The 26,574-nt window shown below is 36.5% G+C and overlaps 1 protein-coding gene across 3 annotated transcripts; it reads left to right on the top strand.

Moving 5' to 3' along the window:
* The first annotated feature begins 1,656 nt into the window (after nucleotides 1–1,656).
* Nucleotides 1,657–7,360, top strand: LOC136981984 (putative per-hexamer repeat protein 5). Of its 3 annotated transcripts, XM_067278407.1 has the most exons (6): nucleotides 1,657–1,753; nucleotides 3,272–3,383; nucleotides 3,449–3,534; nucleotides 5,311–5,560; nucleotides 5,634–6,233; nucleotides 6,307–7,360. In XM_067278407.1, the coding sequence occupies exons 1-6, from the start codon at nucleotides 1,709–1,711 to the stop codon at nucleotides 6,585–6,587; spliced, it is 1,374 nt and encodes a 457-aa protein (XP_067134508.1). In that variant the 5' UTR covers nucleotides 1,657–1,708; the 3' UTR covers nucleotides 6,588–7,360. The 3 variants fall into 3 exon arrangements, with proteins under 3 accessions (XP_067134508.1, XP_067134510.1, XP_067134509.1); XM_067278409.1 differs by lacking the exons at nucleotides 3,272–3,383; nucleotides 3,449–3,534; XM_067278408.1 differs by lacking the exons at nucleotides 1,657–1,753; nucleotides 3,272–3,383 and having other exon boundaries at nucleotides 3,394–3,514.
* The last annotated feature ends 19,214 nt before the right edge of the window (nucleotides 7,361–26,574 follow it).

The following is a 26,574-nucleotide window of genomic DNA, read 5'->3' as shown; positions in this document are numbered from 1 at the left end:
GATATCGCTTTGTCGCGCGCCTTCACGCAATGACCTTATATCTCGAAAGCGATGTCACGAATCACCCATTTTTTTAATTACATTTTCGATTTCTCACGACAGTTAATGGAAAATGACAAAGTTTAATTAACTTCGATCGAACGGATTTTGAGAACAAACGCAATTCTGTAAGCCACACGGAAGAGGCTTCGCTAACTCTCTGTCTCGATTATTCGTCAAATAGTGTTCCCGTGTGACATGTTCTACATAGCAATTTTGTTCTTACTCCCGAAGTCCTAAAAATTCTTTAACCGATTGTTTGTTACAATGCAATAATATTTTCAAACGGAAAATACATATTTACTACACATTTATATTTTAGCGAATATCATCAAAAATTGTAGCTAGATACTTTTTTATAGTATTTGAAACCTAAATCTAATGCGATGAAAATTAGTTTGGAAGAACCTTTTAAGGAGGGAAGGAAGAATTAATAAAACGGCTATTTAAAAAAATCAGTTTGTTCATATTTTTGGAATATTTTCATAAACTTCTGTGTATAAAACAATTCTGTTTATCAAACTAAAGTTTGTTTGAGATGCAGAAATTTTTTAAATTTTGTTGTAACAGTTATTTTATTTATTCATAAAATATCTGCAGGATGACAAACAACGGTGCAAAGATTTCGTGATAAATGTGGACAAGAATATTGTGAAAATGCGACACAAAATATAAATAGATTAATAAATATTATTAAAAATCATTTCAATAAGTAGATTCGAAGGGCCAAGTAATTTTCAATTCATTTTTAAGTTTCCATCGAGATAAAGCAATGATGATATTTTGTTACGAAGAACATCACATAATCTATTTTAATTTTTTAAATTTACTCGAATTAAAAGTAATGACGAGTAATCGTGACTTAATACTTTCTCCGGTTAATCTGAATACCAAAAATATTTTTAATTAGTCGAGGTCGAGTAAATGGCTCGAAACGAGTTTAGAGATTTCGTGCCAAAGGATCACCTCGACTCGATGTTAATAATCGACTTGTGAAAATATAAATATTTATTCCGAAATTGAAAAATCGTTTCAGACATGTCATATCAATCTTTTTACTTATCAATCGATGGAAAATGCGTAATGAAGATCGAGTGTCGGTTCATACTAATACGTCCAAGTTACACCAAGTAACGAAAGACATTCCCAATTCGAAATTATCCCAACTTTTGCTCGACGTTTTACCATTAGTTTCTGTCTTTCTCTAATTAATAATAAAATTTTAAATCGGCGATAAAAATTAACTAAATAATTTTAAGAAAATGATTTAAAAATAAAAAGCAAATTCTTTACAGAAATGTTTACTTCTGAGCTGTCCCGACCATCGAAACCTTTATATCGCGCTCGGCACTTTTGAAACGTCTTTCGGATTTTAATTTCCTCGAAAATTGCTTTTGGTTATAAAATTATAAAAACAAAATAATTTTTCAAAAATATTTCGTATTGTTTTTTAAAATCGAATATTTCATCAAAACTTATTTTGGTGTTCTACTTACTTGCGAATTGCGACGTCGGTTTTAATTGCGTAATAAAAAGTATTATGGCGAAACGGATATTTTCTCACCTATAAAAGAATGATAAACTGTACAATAAATATAACTGTTTACGTTCGTGGTTAAAATCATTTTAACAATCGCTTTTCTGGCTGTAAACAGGAGAACGAAGCAAGATGAATGTATATATTCTAGTCGCAATTCTCGTAACGGGATGTCAGGTAATTTTCTGTATTTTGTTAAAAAATTATTCAAATTTTAGGATAATTTTTTGCTCTGTTACCTGTCGTACAAGAGTTCATTAAAAGTTTAGCGGATACTATAGATTACCACCTATGGAATTTCGGAACTTTGAGTATATATCTGAACTGAGGGGACCGAGACGAGTTTAACGATACCCTACTTTTGGACCGGAGACGAAAAATAAGAAAGTTATCATAGTTTTTTTAATGCTTTCGTGCAGACGGCCCCATAGTTGCTAGTGCTGCCATCTCGCGGTAAAGCCTGCAAACAAATTAAAAAAAGAAATTGCACGAACAGTCGAATGCCACTTCCTTTTTTTCTTTTGTTCAAGAACTACCGTGAATCAATAACTAGTGACGTTAAACAATCGGCGGCCTGCCGGCGGCTCCCCTCCCGGGGGAGTCCGTCGGAAGCGCGAACAGTCCAACGCCAGTTCTTTTTTTTCCTTTTGTTCAAGCATCGCGACTCCCGATCGCGATAGCGCGATCGGTTCGTAGTACTAGCCGACCGCGAGCGATAGCGAGACTGAGGAGCCGTAGCCCCCCGAGGTCGACGGGCCGCAGGCGCAAGGGTGTGCAAACAGGACTTTACTCGAACTGTAGACGATCAGTGGGCTCGTGGATCAACATCTGCCTTTGTTGAAGGATATATGGCCGACTTGCCGGACTGCCTGTTAAACACGCGATAAGCTTAGGGAGAGAGCGACGCGACTCTCGATCATCGCGCGATCGCCGAATAAAGTATGATAACTTTTTAATTTTTTGCCTCCGGCCCAAAAATAGAGTATCGTTGAACTCGTCTCGGTCCTCTGAGTTCAAATATACTCAAAGTCCCGAAATTCCATAGGTGGTAATCTATAGTACACCCAAAGTGGATAAGAGTTAAGTTTATTAATAATGTCACGGCCTTAATTTAAAAATAACTACATTTTAAAACTATTATAGACCTATTGTAATTATTTAAAGTTTCTTATCATTTTTGATTTAACACTATCCTTTCTGCACAGCGAAAACTTTTCTGTTTAATATTTCTATAAATATAGTTTATGCATAATTTCTTTAACGTTGGTTTTAATAATTAAATTACTTTGCGAGCGGAGTGTTATCCTGGAGGAAGTTAGTACCAGAGTGGTTCCCCGTTGCCTTTTCTGGATACGCGTGTTTCGCGAGGGAAAATGACTTCCGGGGGATCTTTTAAGGGTATCTGGCTCCTATTCAGACGTTACAGACGAGGAGAAAACCCGGTAAAACTCCACGTGGCTAACCAGTCCTGGCCCGGCGCAAATCCTCGACCGAATTCCGAGTGTTCGGCGACAGAACCGTTCGGCCACTGATGAACCCAGTCCGTATGACTCTTAAATGATGACTATTTTTGACATATTTTTTAAGAAATGCAGTTTCTTTACGAAGAAAGCGCTCGCTCTGTAGGAATAATTTGAAATATTGAACAAGGAAAATTTTCGCGGAGAAAAAATACGAGACTCTTATTCCTTTCAGACATCCACGATTCATCTTCCGTCCTGCCAAGACGATTCCGAATGTAAAGATTATCAATGTTGCCTGTCGATACCGGGGCAAGGCAAAACGTGTCAACCTAAACCGAAAGAAGGTTGGTGAAATTTCAAGTTTTTTGTATCGAATCGATCGATTTAAGCAACGAAACGATATCTCCAGGAGCTCTCTGCGACGATGGCAGCGGCACTCTGTACAGAACTATACCCCGTTGTTCCTGCGTCAAAGGTTTGGAATGTATCTCCAAGGTAGTATTTGATATTCTATTGTATTTTTGTTAAAATAATAATAATTTGATTTACAAATACGTATTGAGAAATACCTTAAAACTGGTTAAGGCCTGTATTCTTGTAATGGAATGTTTGGAAAACCAGGGAAAACAATTATAGTTGACTATACGACGTTTAAGCTCAGTCCAATAAAGTGACCGAGTAGATATAAGCCAGCAAACACTGAAAGTTGATGGCGGATTTTCTTAACACCGTATAACACCCGAATAGCGGCCGGTTTCTAACAGAAAGTCCTCCCAAGTGGTACCCACTTGGCAGATCGCCTTAGTGTTGCGTTTCTATCGAGCCAATCCAATGCAATCCAACTTACGTCCAAAAACTACAAGTCACTTCTCTCAGCAAAGGTGTGACTAAGATTTTGCTCCGGAAGAGATTTGGGAGGACCATCTAGAAAGTGGAATCAGAATGAAAAATAAGGCGTTCGTTACCCGTGGTGCCGACAAACGAGCGTCTTTTACATACCACCAGACAAATGTTATAGAACGTTCTCGATACACGTGTAAAATAGAAGGAAACTGGGAGAACCGACTCCGTATCGCAACGACGATCTCTCTTCTTAAAGGATGTAGTTTAAGTCAGCCTTCGATAACTCGGCACCTTATTATTATTTTAAGAAACGAAATAATCGATCCGTATCAAATTATTAGTTATTAAAATCTAATTTTAGATCTGTTAAGACGAATTTTTCCTTTAAATTTTATTCGTAAAGCCTCCGGAGATCCGACATCCTTCTTAAGTACTCCGCAGCCTCGCAGAATAAAGAACAAAGCCGATGCGTAGCTACAGAGAAAAGATAATGCGTCCACAGTAAAATAAAGTACCTTAGTACCGAATGATGATGAGAATTATTATTACATTTTTCGTATAACGTTTATCATAAGCATTGTCTGCCATTTCTATTGTTTTTTCGCCTTGTTTTTCCGTGACGGAAAAAGTATTGTAACAATTTTAAGCTTCCGTACAACGCCCGGATCCTATACAATGTGTTATAGGAAATCGCGTTATCGAGATGCACATTATCAGATGATTTTGTGCAAATTTAAATGTAGGTCCAGACGTCGAAGAAGAAAACGTACACCGTTATACGAGACTTCGCTATATTTTGCACGTATCGAGTAGACTATAATATTCTCGCCGAGTAGGGATTTGATGTAAATTCAGCCCTAGAAGTGCCCTAAGCGCTTGCAGTATCTGGTGTCAACGACTGATTTTTGTTCGCTGGCAGAAGAGAGAGAAGAGCCAGTCTCTTAAATATATTCATATTTTTACGTACGGTTTGAGAAATATTTCCATTTTGGTGTCATTCAACGCCATTTGATTCTTATCCTGTTTATTATTAATAACGAATATTTTTCTTTCTTTCCATTTTTTCTATTCCTTCATTTATTCTTACTCTTAACAATACGCTTTGTTGCATTCTTTCTTCATTTATATTTTGTTCGACATAGTTAACCTTTATCTGTAAATTTGTAAGCTAAGTGAACACAGCTTCCTCTGTACCGATTCTTCGTGTAGTGTTTTACACATGGCATTTATCATTTTAATTAGGCTATACAGGAACATTTTTGGCTAAATTCGGCTGCTCTACTTTATTTCTTTAGTTGAGCAATTTACTTTAATTTGTTCATTCAGATTTCGCTTTTACTAATTTTATTTTATTAAAACTTTTTCGCGTAATTTAAATGAAATATGCGTTTAAAAATCTTAAATACTTTTTTAAAATATGTTTTTCAGATTTGGTTCGCGTTACCCGTCTGCTCCAAACTGAAATCGGCTGAGAATTCGGTTTTTAATTTAGTGAACGTGAAGACGATCGAAAATGCAGCGAATATGAGCAAGATGTCGGAAGTGAACGTCGTAAGCGTAACAGGAACTCTTCTAGGAAACGTAACCCATCCGGATAACGAAAAAGAAAGAGATCTGAAGAACGGAACAGGTACCGATTTGACGAACGGAACGGACACACATTCGAAGAACGGAACAGGTACCGATTTGAAGAACGGAACAGGTGCCGATTTGACAAACGGAACGGACACACATTCGAAGAACGAGAACAGGTACCGATTTGACGAACGGAACGGACACACATTCGAAGAACGGAACAGGTACCGATTCGAAGAACGGAACAGGTACCGATTTGACGAACGGAACGGACACACATTCGAAGAACGGAACAGGTACCGATTCGAAGAACGGAACAGGTGCCGATTTGACAAACGGAACGGACACACATTCGAAGAACGAAACAGGTACCGATTTGACAAACGGAACGGACACACATTCGAAGAACGGAACAGGTACCGATTTGACGAACGGAACGGACACACATTCGAAGAACGGAACAGGTACCGATTCGAAGAACGGAACAGGTGCCGATTTGACAAACGGAACGGACACACATTCGAAGAACGAAACAGGTACCGATTTGACAAACGGAACGGACACACATTCGAAGAACGAAACAGGTACCGATTTGACGAACGGAACGGACACACATTCGAAGAACGGAACAGGTGCCGATTTGACAAACGGAACGGACACACATTCGAAGAACGAAACAGGTACCGATTTGACAAACGGAACGGACACACATTCGAAGAACGGAACAGGTACCGATTTGACGAACGGAACGGACACACATTCGAAGAACGGAACAGGTACCGATTCGAAGAACGGAACAGGTACCGATTCTGACAAACGGAACGGACACACATTCGAAGAACGAAACAGGTACCGATTTGACAAACGGAACGGACATACATTCGAAGAACGGAACAGGTACCGATTCGAAGAACGGAACGGACACACATTCGAAGAACGAAACAGGTACGGATTTGAAGAACGGAACGGAGACAATTACAGAGACCGTAACCAAAACAACAACAAAAAACGTAACTGAAACAGATACAAAGATTGTAACCAATACAACTACAGAAAAAGTTATAGAAAAAGTTACTGATACAGAGACCGTAGCCAATGCAACTTTGGAGAAACAGGTACAAAGAACATAACAAACCAGATTGCGAAACATAACAGGAACAGTAGTCTTGCAGCCAGGAATAAATCACTGCAGAGACTACAGGGCAAGCTGAAAAAATTAGGATTAGTTTTTTTTGTAGCCAGAAATAAACCTAATAGCTACAGTCCAAGTGTAAAAAACGTAACTGTAGCTTAAATCTATTTGAAAACGAAAGTATATATTATAAGTATATTAAACAATCCAAAGCCCGACACACATATAGATTTTAGCCAAACGATTGCCTTAAATACGTGTTTAACCGCGTAAGGTTATATCTAAATTTAAATATATCTGGAAGCAAAGGCTTGTGCGGTGTCCGGATGCCGCAACTGGCAAACGCACCGCGCGATAAGCGGAGGTTCAAACCCGGGCCAGTTCTTTTCTTCCAGGTCATTCTAAATTACTTAATTAATTATTAACTTAGGTGGCGCCCAACGTCTACCTCTAGTAGCAAATTATTTAGTATTAAAAGTTAAGTGATTTATAGCCCGGGTACTTAGGACGATCGTTTGGCTATGTATCTGCATATATATTTACCGCATACGAGCACTGCCATCCGAAAGAGTTTAGTCACATCGTAGACCCTGTTGCTACTTGCTAGGGCTCTGAAGAATAGGTAAAAAAACTAACAAGAACAGATTTGGAAAACAGAACGGGGGAGAGAGGGAAATTTTTCCCGGACCTGGAGAAAATTCCGGAGCCTGCAGAAGTTCCTATAAAAATTAATGTTATTTTTATAAACAAAAAATAAAATCTTTAAAACTATTTTTGATTAATCAAAAAATTCTGCGAATTTTATTTATTCAAAACAACAATGTCATAGTGTACCCGGTTTATCCTGGAGTTTCAAACACGGTCTCAACGATACTGTCGAGAACAGAAACTGAGACGATAACTAAACAAAATTTGCAGAGCGGTAACCGAAGCGGTTTAGAAGAACGTAACAAAAATAGACTTGTAATACGTAACGCATGTCTAATGAATCCAAACTCATAATTGTTTTCGTGTTTCGACTTATCTTCTCTTTGCTAAACGAAAACCTGTAGGTAATGGAGAATGTTCTCTATTACATCCGGCCATTTGTCTTTTTCGAAATACTCTAACTCGAACTTGCGTTGTTCCAGCGTTGCATTAGAAAGGTCTCGGAAGTCATTTTCGACAATGCGAGAAGTGTTATCGTTGCGGCTGATAATAAGTTTTTGCTAATCCCCAAATGAAATGCTCACCCCTCGTATATACATAACTAGAATTAATTATGTTTAATGTATTTAACAAGATAATTCGTATAAGTTACGTTTCATCTGATTTTAATGATATCAAATAACTTTAATAATTAAGAAAAATAAATGTCGTAGCAAAATATTTTTAATCGTACGCAGGGGCGGATCTATGTTTTTCGGGGCCTAGGGCTTATTAAAGTTTAATGGTGCTCCATTTTTTGCCTCTTACACTAAATAATTTTACCATTTCTGTAGCTTTTTCTGTCTTTCCTTTTTTCCCCTCCTTGCATGCATTGCCGTTGCCTTATAACGCAGGCTGGCCATTATTATTAGTCTCCTTATAGCATTCGAATTCGAGACTGGATTTAAAATTGCAACTTGGTGACCTGACCAATTAAGTTACGTTGATTACATTAAAACAAATAATACTATAAATTATATTATTAGTAATAACTATTTTTTATTATACGATAAGTGCTGATTGCTAATGAAAAAGTATGACGATAATTCAACACTTGGGGCCCAGGGTCTACTTAAGCCCTATTAGTCCCTATGTAGATTCGCCCCTGATCGTAGGTAATTGCTATTAGTTCGAAACCGATCTGTATTTGTCTGAACAAAAATGGCGACTTTAGTGGAAGTAAGAAAAATCAGTGTAAAATTTCCGCGTTATAACTATAGTTAATAATTATATTTAACAGTTATATTCTATAACTGTCGAATACTTGTAATACATACGAAGGTATTGTAACTTGAATATTTTATAATACAGTTATACGGTAAAAACACGATTATCCGTCACTCTTTTAACCGTCAGAGTGCTAGATTCAGTTTTGGGAGTGTTATGTAGGCTTATCCTACCGGTATGAAAAAATAACAATTTTATATTGTGTGACAATGCGCGAAGCGCCCTCTATGCTTCCGCACCACGAGACCGAAGGGTGGGGCACCACTTTGTTGATGCCACGTCAGGATTCTGTCACCACTGTGTCTTTAAGGACAGACACAGAAACCTTGATGGTCTCTAATTTCGTTTATGCGCGAGCGGTCGCGTTTGTTGGCGGTCGGATTCGAGATGGAGACGATCCGAGAGACAGCGCATCGGAAGGAAGAAGTGTGCACTATAACTCAATTATAAAAGAATAATACCCGTTTATTTATATAACTATTTTCACATATAAACTTAAGAGCGAGATAGACAGAGAGTTTACACTTGTGCGAGCGAGGATAAATACCTGTAATCGTTATACACTTGATAAGCTGGTTCCTTGTTCCTTGATTATGTGGAGAAACTCTAGATTCGTCTGGATGTTAGACATTTCGATAGTTCTTCGGAGGGCAGGTGGAAGATGGCAGGTTGACCCAGGCGGAAATTGGCGGTGATAATGGTTGATAAGGGGGTTAAATTTTTTCGTTAGTTTCTGGTGACACATCTTTTGGATGTGTCACTTCTGGACAAGGAAGCCAGTCAGTTGGTGAAAGATATAATCATATCCATTTTGATGTTTTTTCTCTTTCGCCCCTGACAATTGTAATAAAATACAGTAAGACCCCGCTTAACGCGGGAATGCGTTCCTAGACGACAAAGCGCTAAGGGTCGAGTTATAAACCCCGTAACGTAACCGTATCCGTATTCGTAAATGTTTGCTACACTGGATATCTATAGCAATAGTTATAAACTACCATAAGGCCTTTCCGTATCCGTAAAGGAACAAACTTTTTTCACGGTTTAATAAGCAGTCCGTCGTGAGCATGCGCAAAATCATCGGTAGTTATTGCCAGATCTAACACTATAATTATTTATTCATTTTATCATTCTTCTATTTTTGTATGACCAAAGTTACTCTTATCTTAAAATTTTATATTATTCAGAAGCAGCATTGTCGGTCCAAAGTTACGTTTCAACCAATTCGTCAAAGTTTCGTCGATTGCTTCCAGCACAACTTCCGATTGTATATTGACTGAGGCGACTTAGCGCACGCGCAGTTGGTCAATTCTCCGTATCCCACCGTATCTTTCCGTTTTTCAACAATAGGTCTGATTTTCTTGCCTTCCTTATGAGTCTTAGCAAAGGCAAATAGTCTAGGGGCTAATAATCAGACCTATTGTTGAAAGACGGAAAGCGCCTACGTTTCTCCTCGAAAAAATGTTGCATAAATATATCTCCTCCAAGATGGAAAGCAATGAATTGGTGGCTAAGGATCCGGTAACGGTAATCAAAGAACTACAAGAGGTTTACTTAGTTGATGACGAAGTTGGGACTGTATTGGATTACGAAAATATGTTCCCTTCTATCAAGATTGAATCTTGTGTAGAAGCACTTTTGGATTATTTGACCAGAATAAACCCTGCCTTAGAAATCATATAAATGAGTTGTCTACCAACTCATGATGATGGTTAACCTCGTTTGCTGCGAATTCTTCTTTGCGTATGAAGGACAAACGTATAAGCAATGCCGAGGGGTCCCTATGGGAAGCCCAATTTCTGGGCTATTATGTGAGCTTATAGTCAGTAGGCTTGAGGTTAAAGTTTTGCGTAATTTCAGGAACAACATCGTATACTACAAAAGGTATGTTGATGATATATTCATAATTTGGAAAAGCAATCGATTAATTGCTAGATTTATTGACAAGATTAATGATAATGAAGATGGCCTAAGCTTAAAACTAGAGCAAAAAAGCTCTGTTATGATACATTTTTTGGACATTAAGGTTATGTTTAGAGAGGGACGTATATCTACCGGGGTATTTATTAAACCAACTCGATAGCCCACTTTATATTCCGGCTGGCTCTAACGATCCCTATAAATATAAATTAGCAGCTTTTAGAGCGTTAGTCAGGAGGGCGTTTTTATACTGCGAAAGTGTTATAGATAGGGATGCAGAAATAGAAAGAATCGCGCAGGTAGCGGAAGCATTGGGCTACAAGAGGAATGTGTTAAAGGGGATTATCAATAAATTAGAAGTTAGTACCGATGCAGTACCTGGTCGTGGTCGTCGTCCATCTGCATACACAAAATTTACGTACAACAAACACTTAGGAAGCATTATGAAAGAAATCGCAAATATAAAGGATACAAGAATAATCTTAAAAAGAGCTCCGAATCTGTACAGAATTCTTAGAAATGATAAAGGGATAATTAAAAAAGAGGATAAGTCCGGCGTTTATAAGATTCCTTACGAGAATCAGATGTTAGGAATAAATAAAGATTATGTTGGGGTTACTACCAGAAACCTAGGGGTAAGGATAAAAGAGCACAGATTTGATGTTAGAAAAGGTTCTAATGCCACAGTATTGTCACAAATGGCGCAAACGGAAGGCTCAATAGTAAGATGGAATGAAGCAGATATACTGAAACAAATACACTCCCCGACCTTGGCAAGAACGGCCGAAAAATTAGAAATCTATAAAAGCAAGCTTAAAGGGAATTGCATCAACGCAAGAGATGCCGAGGGACTTCCTTCCGCATGGAAGTTTGCAGTTGTAAACTTCAAATAAGAGCAATAGCTTTATTAATATGTATAGTTAAATGAAAAACTCTGTACAGCTTATTAAGCAGTGTTAACATTTAATGTTATTAATTTGTTTATTAAGGCAGAGGTATTAATATTTTGTATACACTATTTGTTTGTTATATATTATTTCTTTATTTTTAATTTTAGCAGCATTTTTATTAATTTTTCGATATTTAGAAACGTTATTGTGCTGTTAGTTACATATTGGTTAGCCGTTATATTTTTGTATTTTGAACTTGTTGTTTTATTTTATGTAATGTTCTAATTTTACCTGATGATGATCCATTGATTGGATGGAAAACGTTTGTGTTAAGAATAAATACCTCTCAGCGAGTGATCAGGTGCAGGTTTTTTGTATAAGCATTCCTTTTTGAAATGTTTGAAGCGATTGTTTACGTACACATCTCGTACTTTCAATTATTCTGTAAGTATTATCGAGTATATTATTTTGTTCGGTTATGTTAATGCCGTAAGCACATTTGGAGAAATAATCAATTTTGTAACGAAAAATGGGTGTTGTACTATTGGTAACATCAAACCATTCATTAATTGATGATATAAATTCAGAAGCTGCTAAGGCATTTTCGGTTTTAATATATCTTTTAATAGCAATAGCTGTAGAATTAGAAAATAATTTATAGGCTAATCTAACATTTTGTCGTTAAAATTTTTGACACGTAATACGCTCTTCTTTTAATTTATGGCAAACTTTTATTTCATTGGAATCTATTTGAAATAACTGTTGTAACGAGTCCTTGTTTATTAATGTATGATCTGAAGTTAGAAAACCCGTATCTAAAAACCAATTTCTAATGAGTTTTAACAAATGAGGCGCATCTGGAAAATAATATATATTATTTTCATTAGATGGACGTATAAATTTAGTATCGAATATATTTATCCCTAATTCCTTCCGTAATCCTATATTTTGTCCACCGCAGTCACTAACAACAGCAAAAACAGTATATCCCGCATCAAAAAGTTTTGAAATAACAAGTAAATAAAAGTTTTTTTCATTTTAACATCAAAATCCAAATAAACTGGTTGTTTCCACCATGCAAATAGTCCTCTCGCCATCAATACTAAAACTTGATTATTGGGTCCAGTGAAGATCCTTATTAATCCGTTACGATCTTTACGATGATCTGTCTCGAGTTGGGGTTTGCGACTCGAGAATGTCCGTGCAATGGTTCGAGGAAAGCTACACCTCCACACTCAACAAGTAAATATTTACAGTTTATTTACACAACAAATATTTACAGGATGTACAATGTTCGACAACATTACACACACTATGCAACAAGGATGTGGTATCTCACGTCTGCTTGTCTACTGGGGACTGTTATACTCCGGGGAACTCAAGTCGCATTTCGGAGATGGCTCAAACTATACGGCCTGTCCAGTCTCCGCACTTACCAGTCCCTGAGATCGTTGTCAGAGGAGAACACTCTCTCTACGCTCAGCGGGCTGTCCAAGTGCCTGAGACTACCGTATTATCAATCTCTTGCCCTTCTCCCCGTTTCTCGCGTATCCCTTACAATTTAAGGGATTCTACGGCGACAACTTGCGGCCAATCAGATTCTTCTTTTCCCCTGGGAGCTTCCAAAGACGTCCGCCCTATTTCCCGACGATGTAGCTTACATTCGCGTCCGTCCCTTGTTTACATTTTTTTTTCCCAAGCCGGCCGACACGTAGCAAACACATTGACCCTTAAACGGAGGCGCCACTCCTTTGATCTTTCCGGCCGTTTATGGCCCCAACGCCAGGTGGGTCCAATTATCTCGGTCGCGTGGCTTTTCGACTTAGGACGTTAAAAGCGACCTTTACAGGTCCAATAAATTTATCCCTCACTTTATGATATTCATATATACGCTTTACCCGAAATATCAGTAAAATGTTAAAACAGAAAATTAAAGTAATTATTGAATTATGTGGTTTTATCAATACGAGTACAGTACATACAGTACTTACCTTCATCCCATCGAACCGAAGAACTGTAAGTTTTTCCTCTTCCGAAAGTTCGAAGCCTTTAATTTTCACGATGTTTATAACATCATTTAATACGCCTCGAAAAGATTTATTTTCGAAGCCCGCGGTCGAAGCGTCGAAACCGCGGGTAACGGGATATTCGTTCGATTTCTTAAGTATAAATATGATCTTACGCTTAAATATCTCAAACTAAATGCCAGATTCATATCTTTTTTCTTCTATTTAATTTTTTTCTCCCTCCGGCAGATTATATATTTGTGTTTCGGTAAAGGTACCTTTCAATATTGATATAACAAAATCTTTTTTTATTTTTTCATTTATTTTTTCAATTTTTCGTGTTCTTTTTGAATGATGACAGTTTTACTTTTCCACAGTTTCAGATTTCTCTGGATCGCTCGCATTCTTATCTCAATATGTTTAATCTTCATTTTTAAAATAGAATTTTCGTGTTTAAATTTAAAATTAAGATCTAAAGTTTTACAATTGTTACATTTGTTAAGAGATTCTTCCGGTTTATCCCATTTATTTACATCTAAAAGTTTTCCTGCCATTTTTTTTTTTCCTATTTCTTTGTAATAAACGATTCTTTCTTTCATTCGACTGCTTAATATTTTCATTTTCTGTATTTCCTAAATTTACTGTCGGTAGCGAAGTTTTCTTTAGTTTAGGTCTTGCCAATAAACCTAATAATTCGGCTTTTAAATTTCTCTCAAAATCATTTTCTGCGAAATGATCGGAGCGAACGTGACGAGAATCGGGATTAAATTTGTCTTTTCTTTTACAATTACGGATCCATTTTCTTCTTCTTATTGGATCCTTAGGAAATCTAAAATAACCAACTTTCCCGTTTAATAACTGTTTTGCCATAGCCGTTATTACAAGTTGCAACAGCGCACCTTGCTCTAACCTCTCACCAACATCTAAAAATAATAATAACAAAATTTAGGTATTTTTTTTATTTTCCCAAATAAATCTAATCGAGATATAATATTTTGAAGTGGTAAAAAGAAGTATTAACATTTCTTACATAAAAATTATTATACAAATAAATAACGCTATAATAAATTTATACTAAATATATAAAACATTTTTATATTTTGCATTTGTATGCATTTTACGCAAATATGCATGTTTTAGAAAAGTTATATTAATTAATAATAAACAAGATTTCTTTTTTACATCTCGAGTTATCTTAAAAGTGTTACCGTCCCGTTACGGGGCCAGCTTATTATTTGTAGTCGTCGTTTCGTCGTGCGGATACTATTTTTATACACGCAGAAAACTATTCTTAGTATTTTAAAGTATTTTAGTAATAAATATATTTTATCCGTAACCGCATTCTGTAATTTCTACAGAACGAAGAGTAAAGACGACGACGGAATATCAAACGGTTCTAGGAACACTTTTGTTACTTCCGTATTCCAATTTTTATCGACATAATTGTGTTTAATAATAGTAATAACGATAGATATATTTACCTTCGAAGATTATGAGTCTAAAAACGCCGAACAAAGTAACAAAAATAGTGAAATTCCAAAATTTTCTTTGTATTTTCTTTGGCTTACTGTGGTGAAGCGGTCGCTCGACCACGGCTCGACTACGGATGACGTATATCCGGAATCTGGCAGGAAGTGGCTAAATCGGCTGTATGAGCTAACCTTACATTCTAGGACCTTGAAGCGAAACAGCGTTAAACGAGGTCATTTTAACATGGAGTAAATAGGGAAAGAGAAACACACGACCACAAAAAACAAATTTTACTATAATTAATTTATATTTTTCTATGTCCTTATTTTCAATTTGTTATATATTTTGTCCACGAGAACTTAGCCTATTAATAGGACGTATTACACTGGCTTTAGCAATGGAGGAAAACCTTATTCAGAGAAAATAATCAATCTTTATTGATCACCTTGTATTAATAGGCTAACTCCTCGTAGACAAAATATATAACAAATTTTACTATAATTTTAAGTTATTTTTATATTAATTTGCATAATAATATATGTTAATGTTAAATAACACATAAACGTATGCACACAGCAGTGGCGTAGCGAGGGGGGTGCAAGGGTGTATCGTGCCCCGAGCGCCACTCGCAGAAGGGCGCCCAAATGGTCTCCAAGACAAACTACCTGTATATGTTTTTCTGGAGAAGGGAGGGGACGCCAGTTATGTTCGCTACGCCACTGGCACACACAAACGTAAAGTTCATATTTTGTGACGAAAGTCCTGGCTTTTCTGAAATTCTTTTTTTGCGATAAAGTCGTGTAGTTTCATTTGTGTTTTTTTAATCTTTCCTTAAAGCAAATATCGATAGCGGAAGATCGCATCCTAAACGCCTGGTTTTGATTTTGCACTCCTTTCAAAATCTGGATCATTCGTTACAATTTGATCAGCGATTTCGTTTATCGTCACCAAATTTTTAACAATTTTCCGCTTCTACACGAATTTCTTGTTCTGCCAGTTCTCGAAGGTCGTCGTTGGTGAGGTTTTCACCAGAAACCTGCAGTAACTCCCCAATATTCTGCTCGTCTACAACTTCTAGTTCCGCTGTATCGATTAGGTTGACAATTTGGTCAACCTAACGATACGACTAATAGGCTCTTCTCGTCGAGAATTCTTGGATACTTCCAGCCATAACTTCTTCCACATTCCGTTCACGCATTTATCAGTTAATTCTTGCCGAGCCAAGTTGATATTTCCTATGGCATCCACGTTATGTTTTTTCAAAAATCGCACCAAACAAACATAGATTTAAGGAAAGTACGGCGCTACGACGAATTGCCATCTTTTGCCGATTGGTTCGTGTTTGGAAATAATCGTATTATATACGAATCGATGACATGTCGCGTTAATTTGAATCAACGTAAATTCTGAGCTTTCTTTAGGCTTCGAGCAGACCGCGTTATATTAAATAGGGTTAATCGAGGCAGTGTTAAGCGGGGTCTTACTGTATAATTGTATTCCGACCACTAGATGGAGCGAAGGAAAAATCGTGTCTAGCGTGGAGTAAGTGTAGCTGCGGTGGACGGTGGCAAGAAAATTACGTAATTCTAAAACCCGGTGGCTTTCTTCCCTGTGGGCGGAGCTTAGTTGTCGATAGATGGCAGCGAGTATAATCGTAGCATCCTGGTTACTAGATAAACTGGGCCGTGTTCAATAACGCAGAATTCTAGGCTAGTCTCCATATATACCCGAGCAAAGGAAGACAGAAAGAAAGAAGAATGCAGAATTCTTGCTAAGTCTAATGCTGCGATGTTGAACCGTTTCAAACTACTGCTCGACTCCTCCCACCGCTAGAATTCTAGCTAGTTCAGTCAGCTTCTTTTATCTACGCTAACTTCTACTAGTGACGTCATTGCTTTTAGGCTTAGTAAACACTAGTGTTGTGTGTATTCCAAAGACACTTGGCAAGTTTTCCATCAAATATCTTTATTCATTTTAGTTGATAGTCAACTAAAATGAATAAAGATATTTGATGGAAAACTTGCCAAGTGTCTTTGGAATACACACAACACTAGTGTTTACTAAGCCTAAATTATAGAACGAGACACGGTTTCATCAACAGGTCATTGTTTTTGTCTGGCCGTACGATTTGCAAGATGGCTGCTGGTGTTGGATTAAACGTATTTTATTATAACCATCACAAACTTATTCTCTTGTTCTAAATCATTAACTCATTCTAAAACCAATTCGAAATGTACAATTATCACACGTCGGTATAAGAGATTCCGAATACATTTTAACGAAAGACAACGGTCCATTTCGTTAATTACAAGTAATGATTGCTTCATCAATTTGCGCGGTACTTACTGTACTGTACAGTACGTATAGGTTACGTTTAGTTGTCCAATTATTCAGTCACGGATGTGCGCCGTATTATCTACAGTTCGTAGTTTGGTTCCACGATATTTTGTATCATCCATTATCTAAATTGCGTTTATTTCAATTACTAACGATTTTAACCACTTTTTTATTTTTTTGATGTTTTCATTTGAAACACTATACTGTCTTAATTAAAATTTAAAAGTTATAGTTAGCCTTCTTCACATCCATTCAACTTTTAATCCGAATATATCAAAAAAATATTAAATGTGTAGAAAAATATTACACTAGCAAAGATATTTCACGATAGATGTTTACAGTGAATATAAAAAAAAACACATAGAACGTACTGTACAGTACATTCAAAGGGCGAGAAAGATTTTTTTCAAAGACCAATTGTCAGACGTGGTTAAAATAATAGTATTAATAATTTACTATCGGCCTTTTCGTTGGCATAACTCTAACTGGTTATAGTAGATTGGCTATTTTAAAAGCTGTACTTTATTTTGCCAATAAAGTAAAATAATAGCAATAATAAACACTTCCTATTGAAGAAGGACTCTCGAAAAAGAAAGACTTTGACCTCGGAAATGGAGACGTAATCGAATCCGTAAATGAGAGTGAGGTATACAGATTTTGTACCTGTAGTCTTTTCTTGCACAGACGTTTAGAAACATTAAGGCACGTACAGTACTGTACATCACCCACTGTCGTAAATCACACAGATAAGCCAGACGAACAGCGTGTAACACGATAATTATCTAATGGTCTTGACCTTGATTCGACACGGTACTTACACTTCGGTAAAAAACCGAGTAGAACACATTCCACAGCATCATAATAATAATTTAATAATTTTAACAAAAACTGTGAAATATACATATTACATCAAAAAGGACCCTTTTCTACTCGAATTGACAGAAAATTTTAAAATCTAATACGAAATTTAAATTTTACAGATAAGCGAACAAGTAATATCAATATTCCTGTCACGCATCGAACCGGCAGCTCAAGTTACATAAACAGTCAAACGATTGTGCTCGAACGAAACACAAAGCATTGTGTTTTTAACTTCGATCAAAAACGATAAATGTAAGCAAAATAAAAATGAATATTTGCGTCTACTTTTATCCAGATTTATAAGTGAAATTCGTTCATTAACTTAAATATTCTCCGTCGTTTAATCGTCATTGTCATGGAAACAAATCGTACGACGACACATTTGGTAACATAAAAAAAGCCATCTTTGAGTATTATTCATACGACACGATTTTACAAAACATTAAAACAAATCGACTTTTTTTTTAAGAATAAATGATCATTTAATTGCAAATAAATGAAAATACAATTTTTATAAGATTTAATTCGGTGTTCTTTTTATTCGGTTTGTTCTATCTCTATTGTAAATTAGCTTCGACGTAATGAATGTAATAAAATTAAACGGGTCTTCGAAAAACTTGAATAGAAGCCAAGTTCTGTAATGAAACTCCGAAGATTAATTTGATAACCTTGGTTTGTCTTTGGTATCGCTTTTATTTATATTTACTAGGGAAATTCTTTGTCTGTCAATGCAGCAATTATTTCTTTCCAGCGCTTGTTCTTTTCTTTCTTTTTTCCTGGAAAAACTTTTCAGAGTAGAGACAATCTTAATTTAAATAGTACTTCGATCAAAAATACGGCACTTTTTATTTTTTTAAATTTATTCGGTTAATTATTATATCGTCGTACGTTTAGCTATAAAGGTTATATTGTGATTACCGAGAAAAAATGTCAAACTTGTCAAATATCGGTGGAGGCACCGGGATCGTCATAAAATATCGAAAAAAGAAACAATTTCTAATCGAATCCTCGGGTGTTTCGCAAAAATCTTGCGGAGTTTTCGGAGAATAGTTAAGGTCGTCTTCCTTACGTATTCATTCGCAGAATTAATGCTGCCAATGATTAATTGTTAGTTTATTCTAATTACTTTAATTAACGCAGCAACTGTCGAACAGTTTTAATTTATGGCCTGTATTTTCGGTTTAACTCTCAATTTATTTCCGATAATTTTAGTACAAAATAGCCAAGAGCGTTTTTATAGTTTATTATTTAGGAGGTTTTTTCTTACTTTTTTCCACTGGAGTCCGTATCCCTGGGATAGGAGCGCTGCCATCGTCACCTTTCGGAATAGTCGACGTAATATCATTAAAGCTAAACGTTAATGCGACGACTGAGGTCGGGATTGAGTAACCACAAAACTCAAAAAAGTCGTAGTGAAAAGACGAAAAACAGCAAAAGTAGGAAATTATCAAATAGTCGCCTCGTAAACTTTTATACTTCAGACGACGTAAAGAAACCGCAATTCTACACTTAACCGATTGGAAAAGTGTAAACGAGAGGTTTAAAGAAGGACGTAACAAAAAACGAAGAAACTCCGTAACGGGAATTATCTGCCGTCATTTTACCAGAAAAGGAGATTTACGCTTTAAGGAAAGAATTTCACAAATGAAAATATAAAAAAGCCAGTTATAAGAAAATATTCGTATCTGGAAACCTTCGATAGGCCTACTACTGCGTTAATGCTTTTTATTTTTTATCGGTATTTTCTTTATTAAATAAAAAGACGTAGTCGCTTCCAAAAAACTTGGTTGATTGTCTTATTTGATTTTTCTTCCGTAATTACGACGCGGATCGACTAAAAGAAAGCAACCCTTGTATCTATCGATATACCCCGTTTAAACAAAGAATAAGAGTGTCTTTTACGAAAGCGGTGCCGGGCCCTGGGCCGAGGCCTCCGCATCCTTCTACGCTTTTTCTGACGTCACGTTCTCGGTTTATTTTCAAAGCTGTAATCCAAGTTATATTATACAGATTTCTGCTCGGTTCTCGTACAGCTTAAGACCCGGAGCTAAGGTCACGGCTTACCCTCCCTCCCGTTGGTCCCCTATAAAAGAGTCTGATCGAATTTTTCCGTTTACTTCCGTTTTCACAAATCATTTATTTATTTCGTATCAATTCAATATGCAAATAACGTTGTCCGATGACTTTTACGCGTCGACCGTCTCTTTCCACGTACAATTATTATGGCGTCGACAGACTAAAAGCCCAAATACCTCTACCTTACGAAAAGCAGTTTTCAAATTTGAAATTATTCGATGTTACCAGTGATTGACATTTGTGAATAACTTGTCATTCTTGTCATTTTTTCGTTAAATCTTTAACGGAGACGATTTAGTACATCTCTTTTAAGAATATTTTTTACTCTATGACTGTCGGAGCCAACAGGGTCGTTATTGCAGGCCCGTCGTGGGTTCGGCCAAGAGGCGGTCGAAGTACCGAGGGGCAGACACGACCGAGACGGACCTTCCTAAAAATTCCCGAATTCGATTACGGTTCCCCGGAGCGGTAGGTCGACGACGAAATGCTTGGCCTGTCGGCCGACATTGTTTCGTGTTTTGCTGTAATCCGTGAATTAGATAAATAATACCGGCGCCATATTTCCGACGTTTCCGTTTCGTTAAAACCTCAGCCGATACTCGACAGAGTAAGCGAACTAAATGAGAAAATCGTAAATTTTGATCGGTTCGTCTAACGAAGAGACAGCTGTAAATAAATTACGAAACAAAATAAAACAATTTCGACAATTACGAAGGAAAGAATCGCCAGGCGGCACTTAGAAGCGATGACGTTCGATGTGCAATAAAACTGTCATAAAACGTACTGTACATTTTTAGTCGGGACAAAGATGTAACGATTAAGTGTTATAGTTTGTTCTAAGGTACTTAAATTTCTTTCGCTAGGAAAGGTATGTTTTTAAGAACTCTGCCAAAATTGTTGCATCGACCCAGCCACTTGCTACAAAATTCGGCTATAAGTGACTTGTGCGTTTTTGTGTGGCTAAGAGTTAAAAGTCGGGTCATTAAGACAAGGTGTCGCCATATTCTCAATTCGGCCACGAACTACGATCCTCTAAAAACGAATTCGTCATCTTCGTGCGGATCGACTCCACTATAAAATTTACCGCTGTCTCGACTAGTAAGAGTTGTTAAATAATCTAGTAAAAACTCGAGCATCGAGTTACTTAACTTTCTCGGCAACATTTAAAACTGCGAGTGTCGTCGTCTGTGTTGATATTTTATTTAAAAGAAACTTTTTGTATTTTTAATTATAAAATGGCAAAAGGGAATTAATTTTCTGAGTAGGGATAAGTTTTATAAAAAAAAATTGCAAATCTACATATACAGTATCACCACAAACATGGTGCACGTGAAATGACGTTCGTGCAAGTTCTCTACAGGCAAGTTACTCGGCAGACCCTCGTTCGGGTGTAACTCGACGGACGCAATCGATCCTTAGTACTCCGTTTGGGTTACCGTTCACTCGTGATCTTTTAAAAGTTTATCGTTCCTAATTATGTAAAATAAGTAAATATACAAATCGTTTATTTTTAATCAAACTTGTAACGAAATCGCGGTCGAAAAGTATTCCTCTCGTATCTCTCTCGATTATCATTGAAGTACTGTAATTAAAAAAATTCCAATAACTACGTAATATTGAAAAAAATCATTCCGGTAATCGGGTAATTTGATATCAGTGAACGTGACTCGGTGTTCACAGAGCGTAAAAATATTAAAATTTTACAGGAAAATGAGTTTACTATACAATTATATAAGAATAATAGCAGCGAGTACCTAATAGTCGAATTAAAAACAATAAATTAGACATTAAAGAAAATAATTTTAGGCGAGACTATACATTTTGTTTCTTTGATTTCTGTAGAATTTAATTGTAAACGTCGTTAGCATTGTCCCTATGTATATACAATAAATGAATTAATTCTGTAAAAAAATTGAGAAGGTGCCAAAATTTGTCTACTCACTGCGCACGACGAACAAGTGTATCTGCGTTTACTCAAACTACGAATTCTGTTAACTTTTCACACGCGAAATTATCGCCGTTCAATTTTTGTGTTTGTTCTTTTTATTTGTATTTCGCGAGAAACTTTGCAAAATTTAAATTTACGTAACTACATACTTTCCATTAAAGTTTAAGAAACCGAAAAAATCGTTTGATGTCTATATTCGTATGTATTATTGTTTATTTACTTTATTGCGTAAACGTCCGAGGAGATCGATTGCTCGAAAAGGTTTACAACTTACAACGAGCAATTATTTATCGCGACACGGTGCAATTTTTAATTATACGGTATTCTTAATTTAAAATACAGTATACGCTCTCCGCCTGAAATTAATAGTGTTTTGCCCCCGTACTGTACGTCATACTTTTCCTGATATCAGCCGATCATCTATGTAATTCCATTCTGGGGTAAATGTTTGAATTAAAATGGCTTGACTCCGTTCTAGATCCGAAGTTGGTATATAATTAATTGGAGCTTTCCTTATCTGGTCTCGACTTTCGTCGATCTAACACCGTTCTGGAGATTACGGAAGGACAGACAAACAGTCGAACGGACCACAATGGGAATTTACAGGTTTACGATTTTTTTCAAATTGCAACCCAACAACTTAAAAGTTTAGACAGAGAGTTCCCTTATCGCATCACCTACAAGGGTGTTTCTCAACCGTGGGGCCGTGTGGTTCCCGGGGCCACAGAACATATCCAGAGAGCCGGAGGCAAAAAGTCGACTGGGTGCGGGAACCAACTCTAGGGGACCGCAGTGGGAATAAAATATTAAAATGACACGAAAACGACTAAACTTCGATAAGTAAATTATTAGAGAACTGTAGGTAAATTATTAAAATATTACGTTTAAATAAAATACAAAAATTTGACAAGAAAACTTTTAACCTACGAAGTTTTATTTAGTTATGGGACAATATTCGTAGGTTTGTTTCTTGTCAACCGAGACCGTCGAATCTTGCACGCGTTATTTCCATTTCCTTTCGAAAGATGTTTACCATTATAGTATAGGCCTATGTATTGTTTGTATCGCCAGAAGAATCACACTAACAGTAAGTAAAGTAAATATCAATTTGTTACACATTTTAAAATTTTTTCAAAGCTAACACGATCGGCCGTCGATTCGTACGACGTTACTCGTATTATATTTTAATCAAGCAATAAATTCCCTGGAAATATAAATGTTATACAAAATTGCAGTTAATTAATAATAGGCCTAATAATAAAAGCTAATGTCAATTTTCTTTTTTCCAACATTTGCATAAATTTCGTATTATAAATGAACAAGTTGTATAATTTGTCTCTGTCGAAATAATCTTCTACTTTTGAAAACAAGTTTACGTTTCTCGTGCAGTTTATTTTAAACTTTGAAAAGGCGAAAGTTTTCATAAAAATATTAATAATTCCACGAAAACTTTTTTAAATTTCCGATTATCTGTTTTTAAATTTTATTTTTAGGCGGCATTTTTTATGTTAAAAAGCCACTTAAATAGATTTTTTTTTCTTTCGAAAAGTGGCCGAATACGTTAATAAAGCAATATTTAACTACACATTTGTAGATTGAGTTCAGTCGGGAAAATAATTAATTTGTAAATGTTACTCGATTTTATAATTATAAAGGCACGAAATTTGCGGAAATATTCTTCGTAGTGTCTATTGTAAAAAATTTAAGTCGTTTAACAAAACGTTGCGTTCTTGGCTGCGATGGAAAAAACCGTCGACCGAAACGATAAAAAGAAGAAATTACGTTTTCGAGAAATAACAGCCTACGGCAATGCAGAAATAATACGTCTACGTAATAAATCGTAGAAGCCGAAACAGTTTCACCAATTTCTGAAATGCGATGAATTGATCGGCGAAAAATCTGTTTGGCGTGATTCGGTTTGATTAAAATGAATTCGTCACAGTCGGAAGCGGTTTGAACTTTAGGACAGGTAAAGAAAACCGTACAAAAATTGTGTGGACGCGTGTCCCCCGTCGAGAAAATTACACTGCCCGACAAAATTACGGAAACTTTTCGCATTTCCTATCGCGTGCTCGTGGTAACAGATAGTTTTAAAAATATTTAATGCCTCAAAAAGTCACGTAAGAAACACAATTCCTAAGCTTTATTTTAAAATACTTTTTAATTTTATTTCTCAGAATTTTAATAGAAATAATCTTAAAAACAAAATTCATATACACGAAAATATACGAAAACGTTTTTAAAATAAACATTACACGTCTTGTATATTAGACAATTTTCGTTGGGATAGTTCGATGTAGAAAATCGTAAGCCGATATAATGCCGCCTTTAAAGCGACCTTCTCAAGAAATGATTGTTTCGATTATTAAAAAACTTCGGGTCGTCATTTAAGAATCGAATTGGTTTCTCGTGTCACGCCCACTTCTAACAAAACTTACGAACCGCATTCGTTTTCCAGGGACAAGCAAACGCCAAAGCTGGATGGCGGAGCAGCGAAATACCGTTTTGTTTACCGACGAATGTCGTTTTTCGTCGTCGGACGACGGGGAGCGACGAGTTATTCGTCGGACCGAGGTAAAATAACACGCATCTGGCGTGTAACTCGACGAATTACGTCTCCCGCGAGTGTAACGGTACGCGAAACATCACGCGCCCACCGGGTCGGAAGCATTTATTTCGGTAAAGGGAACTAAAATGCCATTGCCTAGATAGAAGTATTAGCCGACCATTTAATCCTAATTGCCGAACTTTAATACGGCATCGATAGACGAGGGCAACTCATCGACGAGACGGAGCTCCGTGCCATAAACTTTCGATAAATTATAAAGCCTTATATAAAAGTCGTCTCCACCCTCAAAACTAAGCTTTTTACCATTTTTTAACAATTAATAATGTAAAACGCTTTCAAAATAAAATCTCGCGACACACAATTTTACCTTTGTTGCCGGGAAAGTTAAGCACCCGGTTGCGGGATTTTTTATTAAGAATTTTGTTTTCGAGATTATTTCTGTTAAAATTGTAAGAATGAAATAAAAAATTTAATTAATAATAAAGCTTCAAATTATATTTGTAAATCTGTAAATACCGAAAGTTTTTACAGTATTAAACGTTTAAAAATATTTAATTCGGTTATTAACAGCGTACGATTGGAAACGCGAAAAGTTTTCGTAATTTTGTCCAGAAGTGCAGAGTCCATCACCTTCTCGAGATATTCCTCGATGATTTAGCGAGATAGTTTCGCCGATAGTTGATTATTTGCTTAACCACGAAAAATAGCCTACGTAAGCTAATTCGACTTTCGAAATTCGAGAACCGCCCGTCGTGCCGACTCACCTAATTACCCTCGAATCGAATCGAAATTTCCTAAATCATTGGGCCACCGGCAGTCGAGTAGCTGAACCACCGAGCGCTTAGAGTTTTCCGAGTTTTCCGCACGTCTTTCCGGAAGACGTTCCCTTCCCGGGCCGATGGCGTCATTCCACGCCACTCCCGAAAGGCACAAACGAATTCTGGATGCAGAAAGTAGTTTTAACTTCCGCGGGCGTCGCTAGAAATAAAATGTCTCGTTCGACAGACAATAAATTCCATCGAACGACGAATCTATAAGAAGAATAGAGGCGAAGAAAAGAAACAAAAATGAATAGTTGGATGATAATGTAACATTATTACCGACGTAGAAATGACGTTTGGACCGAGGTAAATAAATACCGAATTTCTGCATTTAACTACGTCGTGGACGGAGGAATTTGTAATGGCGAGAAAGTTCCTTCACCCGAAAATTTTAAGTAAAATAAAATAAAAATTTACAAGAAGAATTATAAAAGTTGCGTGATCGATAGTTGGCCAAGAATCGGATAAATAAATAAATATGCGCAGAAAAAAGCGGGTAAACCGGTTGCGATAGGCACGGAAAATATACTACACGACAAAACTCGATTTTCTGTTTACTCGCTAGTCATACGTGCATCGAATCGGCGCTATCGCACAACTTTTCTGGTAAGATTTTTTCTACGTTTTTACGTTAAAATTTTCGGTTCCCTAAATTTAAACAGAAATTTATTTGTAAAGTAATAACGGCACGAAAACGGCATTCTCTTCGCGTTTAGCTGGTTTCTGGTTAACTCGATTAAAGCGTCTACGTATTTTGGTTCCGATCGATAATATGCCAGCCCCCAATTACTATTTATACTTAAAGCGTTTCTTTGTTTCCTATTCTTTCCTCGTATTTGCGTCGGTTAGAGGGCCCTCCGTCACTCGCGCTAAACAGCGCTTTCGCGTTGGTTTTATTCAAATCGGATAAGAGTTTCTATACGAAAACTAGCTGTTAACCGCGGCTTGGCCCGCGATTTGATAGAAATAGCTCTCATTCGGTACTTCGCAAAGATTCTCAATCGTTAGTTGTTGCTAATTTGGTAAAATTACTGATTTTCGTTTGTTTCAAACTACGGACTGCTACTGCACCTAAATTCGAGTTTCAGAAAAATAGAGTTTCGGTTACTCCGGTATCGCTTTGTAAATCACGTTTGTGGTACTGCCTTGCGGGGCTAAGACTTATTAATTTAAGCC

This window comes from Centruroides vittatus, unplaced genomic scaffold, assembly GCF_030686945.1.
Source record: "Centruroides vittatus isolate TY-2023 unplaced genomic scaffold, ASM3068694v2 contig_8, whole genome shotgun sequence".
In the NCBI taxonomy this organism is placed as follows: Eukaryota; Metazoa; Arthropoda; class Arachnida; order Scorpiones; family Buthidae; genus Centruroides; species Centruroides vittatus.
This window is presented reverse-complemented; position numbering and strand designations above follow the sequence as displayed.